Raw genomic sequence first — 15,975 nt, forward strand, 5'->3', positions numbered from 1 at the left:
CTAATTTTCAGGGGACAAGTATCTAAGAATAGATTATGAGCTTGGTACATGAACAGACAACTCGTATCACAAAACTGGTACTGTGCTAGCGTAGTGAAAGCAAACAGAAGCAGCTCTTCCAATCCAGGATAGCAAGCTCAAAACTGACATTGGAGAATTTAGGATGCTGTGGGGTATGGAGAGAGTACAAACAGGAAAACTGTTTGAGAAAAAAAGATGAAAAGGATTAAAAAGGCAAGAAACCAAGAACTGGAATGCAACTGTAACATACAATAAAACAACAAGGCACAGCATCACCATGTAACAGCAATAGAATTTATTCTGCTTCTCAAAGAAGAGGGCAAAATTAAACCTACTAAATCTTAAGCATAACTCAGGGGGAAAAAAATATCTTAACAACAGCAGCTTCTGTAAAAAAAAAATCACTCCCACTAAGGCTTAAAAGAGTAACTAGAAAGGGATGGTAGGTTGTAGTCGTATTTTTCTTTCTTTTTTTGCATGAGGGGGCAGAGTGAAGAGTACAGGAAAAGAATTTCAGAAAACAATACATTTGGGAAGAATTGAAACAATTTTTCCCCAGCTTGCCAGCAGCTCATAGAGAGACCCCATCTATCTGAGATTGTTTGGCTGTCTGCCTGGAAGGAACTTGTCAACTTGTCTTTTTGCTTAAGGCAAGGAGACTGCAAACAAAGTGGTTACTATTTTCATTTTTTTTTAATAGAAGGAAAAAAAAAGGCCAATTTTTTTTCCTGGGCAAAGACTAATTTCCCTCTTGGAAAATATAAGTCTTCTAAGAACACTTTCCTTGGCTCTACAGTTAATCCACCTTAAAAGATATGCTGCCGTCTTCAATTTTAAGCATTACAACTTTTTAAAAAGCAATTTTATTCTTCACTGATGGTAGACATTTGTATATGCAGAATAATAAAACAACACCAGCAACAAAGCCAAGTAGCTTCACCTGGGACAGACAGTGTCCATGTAAGCCTCCACTACATCATGAAGAAATGTCAAGTTTAAACACCGGGCCATGCCTGAGGGCCACACTCCTCACAACAATACATTTCTGGGTTGAGAGCAATTGGTATTTTCAATGGTAAAGTACAAAATAAGTCTGTTGGAATGCAAAAATCAAGTTTTGCCATTCAGTTTGAAAGCATCAAAACAAATGTTATTTTCTAAGCATTTCACTGCTAGAGGAGAGAAGGCAGCAGGGACACCATGGCTCTGTTTAAGCCTACGAGGTCATTCAGAAAAAAAGTCTAAAGGAGTGGGAGTGAAAGTTTACCCCAGATAAATTGGCTAACCCTGTTTATTTTATGGTTTCATGAGCGCTTGGTACCAGGCTCAAAGAGGAGGGAAGGCATAAGCGTGCCTTTTTTGGCAGAGCTAATGCTTACTGTGGCTTAAATGGCTCACGAAACTGCAGCGTTAATCATCCATAATCACTGCTTATCTCTGTGATCAACACCAAAACATTTTTTTTGCTTTATCATTGTCCAACACAAAGACCTTAGAAATATTTTATAGCTACAGAGCATTTGAAGGAATGGTTTAGGAATTAATTTGCTTAGTAGAAAACTAAAACCATGCATTTAGTAACAGGATAGACAATGTTAAAATAACATCTCTGAAAGGTAAGAAACTGCTACAATAATTATCAGCATAAGAATCTCTAAGAAATTATTGTGCAAACCATTCAAGTAACCTTTCGAGGTGAATGATTTTAGCTGAAAACGCTTTATTTGCATCTTAAAATTTGCAGGATATAGAAAAAGGATTAGATAAACATGCTAGACATATCAAACTGCCACAAGTATTTTTCCCTGGATGAACTACAAAAATGTGATAAAACCAGTGCAAGCAAGGGCATTTAATATATTAAACGTAACTCCCTCCTGAATTAACCTCTTCTTCTCTGAATACTACATCTTATTTATGGCTCTCCAAACAGTAATCACATTTTATTTACAGAAACCAGTCTTAAATACTGTGCCCTCAATTTGGGTTAGATATCGACTTCTATTAGCTGATGACTGGAGACTTTTTTTGCATATTACTTATTTTCTTTTTTAAATGTTGGAGGATTTAAGTCCTAAAGAATTTCAAAGTATATTACATTCTAAAAGAGCTGGGGGCTCAAATAATTCCATGGTTTTATTACAAAGACAATTTTTAGCAATTAATGAAGTTTCTCTTAATTCTGCTTCTGAAATTGATTTTTTTTTCTCCCTTTACAGAAATTAAGCTAGTAGTTCTGAGCTCACCTAGTTGCTTGGTAAAAATCACTGTAATTTCAATGAAGCTACCGGTATCAAGTGAAACATGTCAAACATAGTAAATAAATTCAATATTAGGTCTATAGGCCTAATAAACTACATTTATCTTAAATGTATCTAGTCACCTGAGCATATTGTATCTTGAAGTCAGACTTGCCAGACATTGTACAAGACAAATTGTAAGGTATCAGCTTCAAAGAGTCTCCAATGGAAGACCAGGGAAGTCTGCTTCAGGAGAACACAAGACCATGGGGCACCGGTGACTCTATGCCAGAAGGAGGCAATAGGGGACAGCCTATATGGTGCAGGTTACCTCCTACACAGCTCAGTCACAGCCTACAAAAGAAGAAGTTTCCAACTTCTGTGACTTCTCAACTAGAATCATCTTTTCCATTTCCTCATCCTGAAACCAAGGGCAACAAGGGCAGCTCTCTTTCTCTCCCTGCCTCCCCGCCACTCCCCCATTAATAAATGTGGAGCAGTTTTTTCCCTCTTCCAATTTAAATTATTCTGAATATATATTGCTCCACCAATTTTTCACATACTGGAACAACTGAACACCTGGACAAGAACTGAATGTGTAGTTGCCTCTCATGCCCTCATGCACAAAAGGAAAAAAAACAGTAGATGCTGTCATAATGTCCTAGCCATATGAATGAACAAAGCCATTATGAATTATTCTTAAATGCAATGGGAATAAGCCTGATCCTCCATCAAAAACAAGTACCACCTGAACCAGGATGAAAAAAAAACACCTCTTCAAAAACATACAGTATAGTGCAGTGCAGGAAAATTTCTTATAATAGTGTTTTAAAAGCCAGATATCCTATGTTACTGTAACAAATGGAATGCAGAGACCAACAAGTCATATGGTATTTCTAATTTTATTTAAGTTTTGGTAAGACAGAAGTCAAAGAACTTAAGAGAAGCCTGTCCCCCAGTGTACTAGACAAAAGCAAATAAACAAGACAGGTGGTAAACATATGGTAATTTTTTTGGTCATTATTTTAAGAAGCAAGTTGTCAAGAAAGCATCAAGTTAGGGTAAAATTACTCTGTAGATATCTGAGATGTCCATAAAGCCTCTGTGCTGGTGGTACCAATAAAGAAAACCAAAGAAAATGAAAGCCTTCATCTCTAAAACATACAGAAACTATTCTAAGTATCTACAAGGATATTGCAAGGTTATACAGGGAGAAAATCAGAAGCACCAAAACCCAAACAGAACATAATCTGGTGACAGATGAATATTAAAAGACAATTTTTAAAAGCAATCTTTCTAGGAAAAATGAGAGCTAAGAAGAACCTCCATCCTTTATCAAATATGATTAGAAACATAGGGACAAAGGATGAGGAAAAGGTTGAAGTACTTGGTGCCTTCTTTGCCGCAGTCCAGTAATAAAAAGCCAGTTGTTCTCTGGGTAACCTGCCCCTGAGCTAGAAGACTGGAACAGGGAGCAGAGTAAAATCCTCTAGGAAATTTTCAGTGACTTGCTGCATCACTTAGACACACACAACTCTATGGAGCCAGATGGGATCCACACGAAAGTACTGAAGGAACTGGCAGAAGTGCAGAGCGAGCCACTTTCCATAGTTTATCAGCAGTCCTGGATGACCAGAGAGGTCGCAGTTGATCAGAGGTGAATAAATTGGATGCACAGCTTTGAGAAGCTGAATGCACAGCTATGAGAAGCTGAGTAGCCTGAGGAGCTACAGGACTGTCACCCTGACTTAGGGGCTGGGGAAGGACATGGAGCAGATCACCTTGAGTGGCACCATGCAGCACATAAAGGACAACCAGGAGATCAGGCCCAGCCAGCCTGAGTTCATGAAAGCCAGGGGTTCCTTGATTGACTTGATGTTCTGTTATGACAGTGTGACCACTTAGTAGGTGAGTGGAAGGCTGTAGGCGTTGTCCACCGACACATTAGAAAAGCCTCAGACACTGATCACCACAGTATTCTTCTGGAGAAACTGGCTGCTCACGGCTTGGGTGGGTGCAGTGCTCACTGGGTAAAAACCCAAAAATTGTCCAGACAGCGAGGCCCAGGAAGTGGTGGTGAATGGAGTTACATCCAGCTGGCAGCTGGCCACCAGTGGTGCTCCCCAGGGCTCACTGCTGGGGCCAGTCCTGTGTAATATCTGTATCAATGATTGGGATGAGCGGATTAAGTGCACCTCAGCTGGGCAGGAATGCTGATCTGCTGGAGTGCAGGAAGGTAAAAGAGAGGATCAGTGAGCCAAGGCCAATTGTATGACCTTATTGTTCTCTACAATTACCTGAAAGCAGGTTGTAATGAGGTGGAGGTTGGTAATTTCTTCCAGAAACAAGTGATAGGACAAGAGAAAATGGCATCACCATTCACCAGGGAGGTTTAGATTGGATATTAGGAAGAATTTCTTCAGCAAAAGGGTCAGCAAGCATTTGAACAGGCTGCCCAGGAAACTGTTGGGAGTCATCATCTCAGGAGGTATTTAAAGGACATGCAGATATAGTGCTTAGGGACGTGGTTTAGTGGTAAACTTGGCAGTGCTGGATTAATGGATTGACTTTATGGTTTTAGAGGTCTTTTCCAACTTAAATAATTCCATGCATTTAGATAGGCGAGGCAGCCGAGATCAGAATCAGGCACATGATTATCCCTACGAAGCAAATGTCATGCAACTATACTTAACTTCCAGCATCATCTGAATCTAGTTTAATAACCAGAAAATAGGCTTTTGACAACAATAGTATTTCAAAATGACAGTGTAATTAAATTTAAGTCAAAGCTATGCAATGATGGACTGTATGTTTATGTGTAACCAGCAAATTATATGCTTTTAAGCATGTCAAAATTTTCAAAAGAATTAACCACTGCAGTAATTCAGTTGAGGAAACGGTAGTAGGAAAAAGACTCCCCCAGGTCATTTTTCAACCAGCTGATATGATGTGATACATACTGTTTGCCTCATACAGTGTTTCCAATTCCTACTTCCCTAAAATGTTATGCATTTTAATACCATTCAAGGACAAACCAACAGTCATGCTTCACTCACTTCTGAGAAGCAAGGGAAGGGACTGTGGGACTGGGATGAATAATGAGACAGGAAGTCAGTTTGTCATCCTATGTTACTAGTTCAGACTCAGTTAAAGCTGATTAGACATTATCATCAGGTTTGCATGAGCAACGACAACAGACAATTAGTGCCCAGTCTACTGTGGTTCCTAACCCGTGGGAAAAGGGAAAAACTGCAGAAACAGCCTTGAGTCCATAGAGAATAACAAGAACTTCCACAGAACAGGGTAGATCTCAAAACTTGTGTGATCTCCATTTCAAGAGGAACTGATGGTATGAAGTTAACCTGTAACAAACATTTGGTGGTTTCAAGGTGGCCCCTTTGGAAAGCATTTGGCTGCTGAGCTCTGCATCCCTGTTTCTGCATCCCTGTTTCTGCCCCCTGCCCCTGTTCATCACATACCAAGGAATTCTCATACTGATGTCTCTTACAGGAGTATATAGGAGAGCCATCTATTAACTCCCATTTGGTGGAAAAGTGAGGAATATTCTCTTTCCTCTTTATTATTCTCTCAATTGGCAGAACATTTACTTCAATACATAAATTTCTAAGCCATCTTTTAATAAAAGAAAGTCTGTGCTGGTAGAATACACTTTCTTGAAACTGAATAGAGAAAGCTTTAATAACTCAAGTTTAAATATACTAAAGCTAATCAATTCATCCTGCATTCAAGTTTCCATTATACTTCTAAGAAAGCACAAAACAGGTCTGTAAAATATAATTAACAAGAGACTGCTACATACAGCATGTAAAATCAAGAGTACAGCTTTTACTTCATTTGTTTTGCAGACTCATTAGAATTTTTTTCATTTAAATGTCTTGAACTATGTAGCCAAATTTATATGTGAAAGAAACAAAAAATTAAATTAAATTAGTCCTTATTTAAGCTGTATTTGAAACTGTCTAAAACTGATGTTCTTAGTTCCACAATTTCCGAATTAGATTAAAAAAATTATGTTAGCAGTTCAGAAAACAGACAAATTAATGCAGATTTTTAAAAAACATTGTACTTCTGCAAGCTTGTATACTGAAATTTAACAGGCTGGGAAATCTACAAAACATTCAGAGCATCTGCCTCTGTGTCCTACTCTATCCCTGCAAAATAGAGACACAAAAAAGAACAGTGAACTGAATTCCCAAACTGGACAAACCTGGGCAGATGTACTGACTGCAGGGCATCCCTGGCAGAGGAAAGGGCTTGTGCTCACCGAGCAGGTCATCCCCAGCCTGGGCACTGTGCCCATTTAGAGGCAGGTAGGTGCCAGGGTGAGAGAGCAGTGCACTGTCCCTGAGACAGCCCTGGCACTGTCCTACCTCTCCTGGCACGCCTCCTTACAGAGCCTGGTTAGCAGTCACTGACCAGGGGCTCACAGACAACCACTCTCATGTTGCTGCCTGTCCCACTACTTGCTCCCCGTAGGTGTCTCTCCTCAGATTGCCAAAAAAAGCAGTAAGGGAACTATCTCTGTACTAACACAAGCACTAGCACTGGGTGTAACTGCAGTTCTTTTATGAGAGGTAAAGCAGAAAGAAAATTTTCTTTTCCTTCTCATACATACATGGTCTGTAAGTATAGACTAATGGCATACACACTGTCAATGGTAATAAGTGTGAATGCTGTGCCGAGAATTAGAGGATAATAATGGGTAGTTTTGCGACACTTAAGGTTTTCAAATTACAGTCAGAGGTGCGTGTGCTGCCACTAGCGCCAACTGATTTTCCAAGTTGTACGATAGTGATCAAGAAATAATCACAGAACAGCCGAGGGTCCCTCCTGAAAGAGTTTGTGTCCTATTTAAGGATGAAAATGCTCCAGAGTAACTTATGGTTACGACTAGAAGAAAAAAAAAGTTTAAATTATGTTTTATAACAGTACCATTGAGAAGAGGCTGTCCTCCATGTACACTCCTTGACACTACTGCACTGTGAACATCTTCAGGAAATCCAGTCTTGCATGACAAATCTTCACAGGTTGCTTTTATCGGTGCCTGAAACACAAGACAAAATCTGTGTAATACTTGCAACCCACATCCACCAGAGAAACATTCCAGTTGGCACATACTACACTTTGCTGCTGTCTTGTACAAGCAGAATCTTTGTTTCTGAATGACTACAATTAGGACCACGAGGACAAAGGGTTAATCTTTCTGATAACTGGAATGGAAGGAACAAATCCCACTTGTCTGGTAAGATCTAAATAATACACCATCTTGATTCTTCTGACAACTGAACATTTCCACTAAACCAGACATCTAGACTGAAGGGGAATCATAAAGGGAACAAAAACATTCCTTCCTCTGGAAATAAATGTTGCACAAAACACATCTCAGCTTTTTCACAGCCAGATTGCTTGAAAGGGATCACTTCAACCACTGGTGTAAAATGGTTTATTTACAGTATTTCTATGTGAGGCTGCACCAGAACAAAAAGAAAGTAAACTAAGTAAAGTAAACTAAGAAGTAAACTAAGACAAAATGTTACATTTGCAGTAACTTAACAGAACTTACATTTGTGTTAGCGTTCAAACAGATACCATATAAAGCCAAATGTTTCCAATGCAACTCCTATTTCAAAGGGACATTAAGTTAAAAGGAGAGCAGCTCATTAAATTTGCACAATGGAAGAGCTGAGCCACTGAAACTGTTTGTTCTCTCACTTATTAAAAAAGTTTACCCTCAAATCATTCTTAAAAGAGCTTCATAAATGCCGTTCCATTAAGAAATGTAATACAGCATTTGGAAACTTGTTTGTTCTGTAGTCTTCCAAGTTCAGAAGACACTTTCAGTAGCAAAGCTGTTTTCCAGGACAGCTTGTTGCCTATTTGGAAAAAAACCACCAAAACCAAACCAAACATTTCTGTGAAAAAGGACTAAGATTTCTTTTCAGTGGATTGGTTTTGTCTCACTTTAGTACTGCACAAGACAATGGCCCACCTTACATGTGGCTACATGACCGTACATTGGCAAACCCCTTTCACACTGTACACAGCAGAGAGGTCAGCTCCCATTGCAGCCTGGGCTGAGATATAGCCAAGAAATAGTGACAGGCCTTGCACAAAATCTCAAATAGCCTCTCACAATCTCACACCTCTACGTGCCAAACAAAGGCCTATCCACGTGCATGCCCAGATGTGGTATATGGTCTTGAAAGCACAGGCAACTGTGTGATTATATCATACTAAAATCTGATCAAGACTTAAATTAGATTTTCCTGTTTGCTTTCCAGATGGGCTTCCATCAAGCAGACCTACTCAAGGCCACGTAAGCATCTCTGCATCTTGCAAAGAAAGCCCTACAGGAAAAAACAAAAAAGGGAGGGAGAAAGAGGAGATGATGGTGTTACACCCATTCACCCTAGGAACCTCACATTAAAGCAGAGGTGGGACAGGAGCACCTCAAACAACAGGGGTTTCCTCCGGGAAAAGGGACTAGGTGGAAGTGTAATCTCTCCACTGACAAACATGGCCAAACTCAGCACATCAACCCCTGTTGGAACAGTTTTATCACTAATACAAGGAGGCATCTGTAACCCATTGCATTGCATTTACATCAACACCATCCTACCTGTGCAGCTCCACTATGACACTGGCAAAAACAAAAAAAAAAATTAAAATTTACTAACTCGCAAATTAATGCACTATCCAAGTATGTACTCAGTAAGAGAACTTATAATTATCGAGTTTCAGGTTAACTTCAAGTTACATAGTTTAGTATGTTTATATGGAGACCCTAAAGAGAAAGCAACAGTTTAGCTACCACAGAACAATGTTCCCTACAAAACTGGAACCAGGATGTTTAGCTACGTGCCAACAGTCTATTTACATACTGAGTTAAGATAAAAAGATGGCAAATCAAAAATAACTAGAATTTCAACCAGCCAGTTTCCTCAGCTTTAGACCTCAAGTCACAGGTTTGATAAGGTTTCCATAATTTGAAAGAAAAATAGTAAGACTCATTTAAACTACTGCACAAAAGATGACTTCAAAGCAATGTGGTGGAAAAGGAAATAAGTCTTCCATAGTATCTTTGAAACAAAAAGGTACTGGCTGGGCAGCTAAGGAGATAGCTGGATTTTCAACAAGACTGCACTGATGTGTTTGGGAATTTTTGAGCCTTTCCAGTAATCTATATGTACTAAACAGCTCTTATAAACTGAAACAATGCCCACTGAAACAAAGGCTGGAGAACATGAATAGAGAGCCTTCTTTATTCTTTCATTTGCAGCCATCAATTTTATCCAGAAACAAAAGACTGCACTCTGCTCTCCAAAAACAGCCCTTTGTAAAGATTGTTTCAGAATAAAAACACAAGGGAAGGGCAAATTCAAATTTTCAGCAATTCTTAATCGCCCTGTGTTAAGCATTCTGAATTAAGTAGAAGTTGCAACTTCAGATACACTGGGTCACATCAAGTTCAGCCTCAGAGTACTGCAAGACTTAAACCATTTCAACGCTAAGAAAAGAAGGATGCTGAAATATTTTTATCCCCTTATCTGGGGCAAAAGGCAAAAGCTAGTGAAGATTATGGGACACATTATTATAATTTACCGGATTTTGTGTGATTAGTACAATTCACTTTCAAATTTAAGTTAATATTACTTGTACATTCATCTGCAGAAGGACACTACTTTAAAAAAGCCCAACTTTTTAAGACAGAAAGCAATTACCTTAGCTTGTACCCATATAAAACCTGCTCAGTCGAGTCACAAAGCTTTAAACAAGATCAGCATTCAGAAAATTTTCCTCTCAGGTACTAAGAGACTCTGTGACAGCAAAATAAAATTACTTCTAAAAAACTATTCTGCTTTCCTCATCCTTATGACTTGTTTAGCCATTTTTAACTGCTAAATGAGTGATAAGCACTACCATCTCCAGATGCTACAGAGATAGTCACACATGGTATCAGATCATGCAGATAAACTCAGTACCGTAGATCTCAGATACAAATGCAACAGGAAAATGGCATTTATGAAGCAACATGATGTAAATTAGAAGTCTTCTGTCACAACTGTTATTCAGTTCATTAAAAGAATTCACCATTTTGATACAGTTAGGCAGTTAAGCCTGCAGTTTTGGCATCCTGCTCCTCTGTTAGTTTCATCTCTAGATATGAAATCTGTGGTTTAATTTCAAAGCTGTATTCCAGCTCGATTTAAAAAAACAAAACAAAACAAAAGAATCCTGAAACCAAAAATACCATTAAAAACCTGCTTACAATCTCAACTGTATAAATCTAAGGGATTTGCATTTACATCTTTTTCTAAATACCACCAGTAAAAGTCATCCAACAACACAGGCCTCAAAGTTTTGAAAAGTTTCTAACTGAAACAAGAATCGAGCCAGACAGAATTTCTTCACTAGTACTGACAGATCTGGACTCATAACCAATTCCCATTGTTTTTAAAAAGTAGACACATTTAAAATTCCAAATATCTGGAAATATCCATTTAAAAAACATGTATTGCAAAATGTAATACCACCTCCTCTGCATATGCCATACAGCACTGGAGTTCAGTAGTAGCTATCAATTTGAAATATCCAAGTCTCTTCTACTTTGCATCTACATGTACTACTACGCAAGATTTCTTAACAACAATTGTACCAAAATGCAAGGCAAGTTGTTTTTAGAAGACTGCTTTATTTTATAATCATTGTAACTTAGTTCCACAGGAAAAGAAGCCTAGGTAGTAAAATGAGAAACCAAGTGGGGTATGTATCAAAGAAAATATCATACTACACAGTATAATTGAACGCAGTACAGTTACCAATTGCCAAGTCTAGCCAATTCACAGGACATTATTGTGTGAAGTTCAAAACAATGTCTGACATAATTATATGTATGATGAAGCAAGAACAGGATATTTGAGCTCTTCCTCTTTAATAACCAACATTCATTTACAACTACCACAGTAATATTCAACTTAAGCAAAGATCACAGAAACATTTGTGACTGTGTTTAAAGACTGGGTGTTTCTTCATTAATTTAAAAACCACGATGATACCCAATACTCACTTGCAACGTAGGTTCTAGAGAACTCCAGAAACTCTCGAGATTGTTCTGTCCATTTTTAGTTTTATGTACAGATATTATCTGACACAATGGGATATGCTGTACGAGGTGGTATTATTCAGTAACAAGTTTCTACTTACTGTCATAAAGCATAAGAAAGATACCCTGGATGATAGAAACCTCTCCGAAAAGCTTTAGATACTAGAATTCAAAATGTTTAAAAACTCTCTTAAATCCCCAACTTGCTGCAAATAAAGCTGCCAACAGTTTATGCTCTCACAATACTCAGTACTTCAGCAAAAGTAGTCAAGTACAATTTGTTTTCAACCATAGAGCGCAACCAGAGAAAAAGAAAAGTGCCTTTCATTCAAATTGTTCTGGAAGCCGAAAGCTTCCCAAGTGGGTGCCAGGCCACATCCTCCCAGAGGTCATTCAGTTCCAGCAGAAAGGGCTTCACTTCTAATCAGTGTTCTACCTCATGAACCACAAGATTTTAGATCAGAAAATCCAATTTCTTAAACCAACACTTATAGCTCTCAAGCACCTTCCCCAATTAAGAGAATCTACAACTTTTATGCTACTATCCAGTTTAGAGTAACTTGCCTTAAACCACCAAAGGTTCATAGAATCATACAATGCCTTGAGTTGGAAGGGTCCATATAAGTTATCTATTTTCACCCTTCCTGCCCATGGGCAGGGACACCTTCCACTAAACCATTGGGACTTGGCTCAAAGCCCCAAAAAACCTGGCCTTGAACACTTCCAGGGATGGGGCATCTACAACTTCTCTGGACAACTGGTTCCACTGCCTTACCACCCTCCCACTGAAACTACCTCAACCTACTGTTTTTCAGTTTGTAACCATTCCTACTTATCCTATCTCTACATGTCCATGTAAAAAGTCTCGGTCTCTGGTCATGTCCAGCCTCACATCCACCAGCACCACCAAGCCCTGCTCTGCATCTGTTCATCCCCCAGCTTTACAAACCATGTTCACAGCCTATCCTGTTAACTCTCAATGACAGACAATATTCATTTTCTCTACTAAAAATTGAGACAATTATTTAGTATACCCCATATAGCTCAAACCCATGATCCAAGTTTGGACTTTCCCCCTCCCTCAACTAGGAGAACATTGGAGTGGCTGCATCTTCCAAAACACATGGAGTCTTCAGGTGAGCCACAGCTCAGAGAAGGATATCTTAAAATTTCTGTATGTCTACGTTTTAATAATAACTTTTTTTAAAATTTGATCCTATATTTGACAACACATTCTGATTTCTCTACAAGAAATGACATCTCTCTGATTTGGTAATAGCCACTGTATTGCTCACACTGAACATCTCAGCCCATACTGCTATTCCATACTGATTTTTTCTGACCTTTGTGGGAGGCCTTGCAAGGCCTCTTTGGGGGGGATCACAAAATTTTAACTTTGTCTTCAGCTGCTGGGTGATAATTATATGCTAATTATAAGGAATGGGAGAGTCCCTAGAGGAGTTTGTTGGTAAAAATATATTTCTTAAATATGTCAAGGAGTGCCTAGAAGAGAGGATAAACACACTTATTGGAAACATGGTATTTAATTAAATATATGAATACTGACTAAAACCAAATACTTTAAGTGAAATGCTGAAAAGATCTGGCAATGAATCACCTTCCATCTTGGAAGATGCTGATACTGTATCTGTTTTCATAAGCCATTTAAAAATAGAAAGCCTAATTTCCCTTCTTTATTCAGACAGAGCTCCCATGATCTTTCAGCAAGAAGTGCAGGATCAAATCAAATGATGAATCATGCACACATGGATTATATACCTCTCAAGGTGAACAGCAACATGGTCCAACACCCGGGTGAAAAAGGCTCCTCTCAGCTCACTCATAAACTACAAATGCACTTGAGAAAAATACACATCTTCCTTAAATTCATCCTGCAATAATGTATGTCTCTTTCCCCTCAGGATTCACCTCATTGTATGGTACTGCTGTACTATATGTATGATACTGTTGGCCAACGAGCAAGTCTCAGTCAGCGGCAGGTGAAAAGTGCTTTACCACTGCTCCTGCAAAGGATGTCAAGTATTCTTTTTGCCTTCATTACTCTCCACCCAAAGTCTGGATAATGCTTTCAGGCACATGGTGAGACTTGGGGATGGTGCTGTGCATGGCCAGGAGCTGGACTTGATGATCCTTGTCGGATCATCAGCTTATTCTGTGATCCGTCTCACTGAACCTTATGCACAGCTGGTGCTACTGGGTTAATGGAAGCACACAGGCTACTCCATAAGGCCACTATAGGTTCCTCCTACCCTTTATAACAAGAATTTAAAATAAAAATTCCAGGGAACATTAGAGATTGCACAGCCTTTGGGAATAGACTTGTGCTTTGTGTGTGTACATTGTTTAAAATAAGTTACGCTTTTATCCTAATGGGAATGCTGGTAACTACTGAAACTATTGCAAGTTTTCTGAACTTTTTTGTTACCCTAAAAAAGCACTTACAAAACCAATGAGAAACAGAAAGAGAGTTTAACTGGTTAATGATTTTGTTAAGCAAGAAAAGCCATTCAAAAATTCCTCTTCCTTACCACATGACAAGTCCCTTACACAATACTGTCTGTATTGAGTAAAAATAACTTTACTCACAGCTTCCTCAAGCTATTTTTAAATATAAACATGCAATTCTGTCACAACTAAACTGTCTCATGTGTTAGTGCTCAGTTATTAAAAGACGTAATAAATTATATTATTGATATAAAAGCATCAATGAAACCAAGTAAGATAGAACATGACATGGTTCTATCATGACAATGATGTTTCTGGGAGGTCCTTCAACTTCTAGAAACAGAAAGGAAAATAGCAGGAAGTTTTTTAATTATACACTATTAACTCGATGTAGTTCAGAAATATGATCATTTTGGGCAATATTTTAAAAGCTGGTAACAAAACTATACATTAATCTTTCCAGTACACTGAGCTGCATGCCTAGGTAGCCGTACTACCCAGGAAGACAGAGAGCAGTAGAAGGCTCTCTATTTATTAATTTATTAAAAATACATTTATTAAAAACAAATAGATCAACAACATAAGAATATATATGCCTTCTGGTACACGAACTTGCTACAGTATCTGCCCAGATAATTTTGTGTATTAAAAAAATTCTGCTTATCTCCTGTTCTGTCAACCAATTACTTAAATTCAAAAAAAACGGTGAATTACACAACCTTATCTGTAATAGATGTAAAAATGAGTTTTTTAAGAAATATTTTAAGAAAATATATTTAGATAATATATTCAGCTTAATATCCAAGGAAATTCAGCTCTACAATTATCTGAATTTTGAGGATGTGTCAGTGGTATCACTATTACTTAGACCAGACAGACAAGGATTGGAGAGCTCTCTGCTGCAATACCCTGCCACATTTAACTTTTCCAATGGAGTCTTTGAAGACAAAACAAAACCAGAACTTGAAGATCTACACAGAAAAAGCCTGAGATACTCCACATAAGTGGTCAGGGGCTTATGAATGTGTTACAAAATGCATTCAATTCACTACATTCAGTGTACTTTGAAAAGAGTTAATGGTGTTGGTGTCTGTTAATGGAGTAATTTATCAGAGACACTGTAAAACTCATGCTTATACAGATTAAAAAAAAAAAATCTAAGACATAGGTATATTGTGAGACACAGAAGATTTACCCACATTTGCTTGTTTCTACACAAAACTACGTTAATATTCCTCACCGCAATTCTGCCAGAGACTTCTGCTGCTGGGGGTAATTACTAGATGGGTAGAGCTGGCAAGAAATGCCATTGCTGGATTCTCAGCTGAGGCAGCTTAACAGGAGTGTCATTTAGGGTAGTAGCTTTATCACCTGGATACATTCGCTAAGACCTGGAATAAGACCAAAATTGCCTGTAGAGGATAATAACTTACGTCCTCTGTCATCATAATTCAAATTCAAACCAGTCACCTAAGCTCAAAAGGCTCCAAAAACTGCTTTATTGTTTACTTGTTTTTGATTTAGAAAAGACAACATCCACTTACTGATTCAATCAGCTTATATTTAAAGAAATATATTCCTTTTTTGAGCACTTTATTTCTAATTTGTGTTCCATACATACATTCTAATAATAGTTTCATTCCTGTAAACTCATACAGGCTTTCCCATTCCTTTGTTGGATTGGAATTGTTGATTTAGCCAGAAAAACAAGACTCACTCCTTTCATCCTATCTTCTGTCAGGATTTTTTTCATGTAATACTCCCAGACTCATACTGATACGCTAACCAGCAAAACAGAGTGCAGTTTCCATTCCCTTCTTTCTTTTGCAGGTTACACACTGCCAAAACTCTTAAGCTGTATTTCCTGTACATAAACAACATCCACAGATCTGCCCTTAAAATCTGGCTCTAGCTACAATCTTTCAAGTTATTCCACAATGACAGCTTGTCTACACCACTAACAAATAACAAACGGATTAATAATTCTAGAAAATAAAGGTAGATAGATGCTGTGTTGCAGAGAGGAAAAACTGAGTGAAAAGGTTCAACATTTCAGAAGAACTCAATACAAATAACATCCTACAAACCAAAAGTAGTAGGTGTGACAATAGGGGAAAAAAGTTA

The 15,975-nt window shown here is 38.2% G+C and overlaps 1 protein-coding gene across 1 annotated transcript in view; it reads right to left on the reverse strand.

Moving 5' to 3' along the window:
* CDH2 (cadherin 2) overlaps positions 1 to 15,975 on the reverse strand; it is a 121,585-nt gene that overhangs the window by 103,404 nt on the left and 2,206 nt on the right. Inside the window, exon 2 of the mRNA XM_053977486.1 lies at positions 7,215 to 7,326. Within this exon, the coding sequence (XP_053833461.1) occupies positions 7,215 to 7,326 (112 nt within the window). The remainder of the gene's footprint in view (positions 1 to 7,214; positions 7,327 to 15,975) is intronic.

This window comes from Vidua macroura, chromosome 1 (genome assembly GCF_024509145.1).
Source record: "Vidua macroura isolate BioBank_ID:100142 chromosome 1, ASM2450914v1, whole genome shotgun sequence".
NCBI lineage: Eukaryota > Metazoa > Chordata > Aves > Passeriformes > Viduidae > Vidua > Vidua macroura.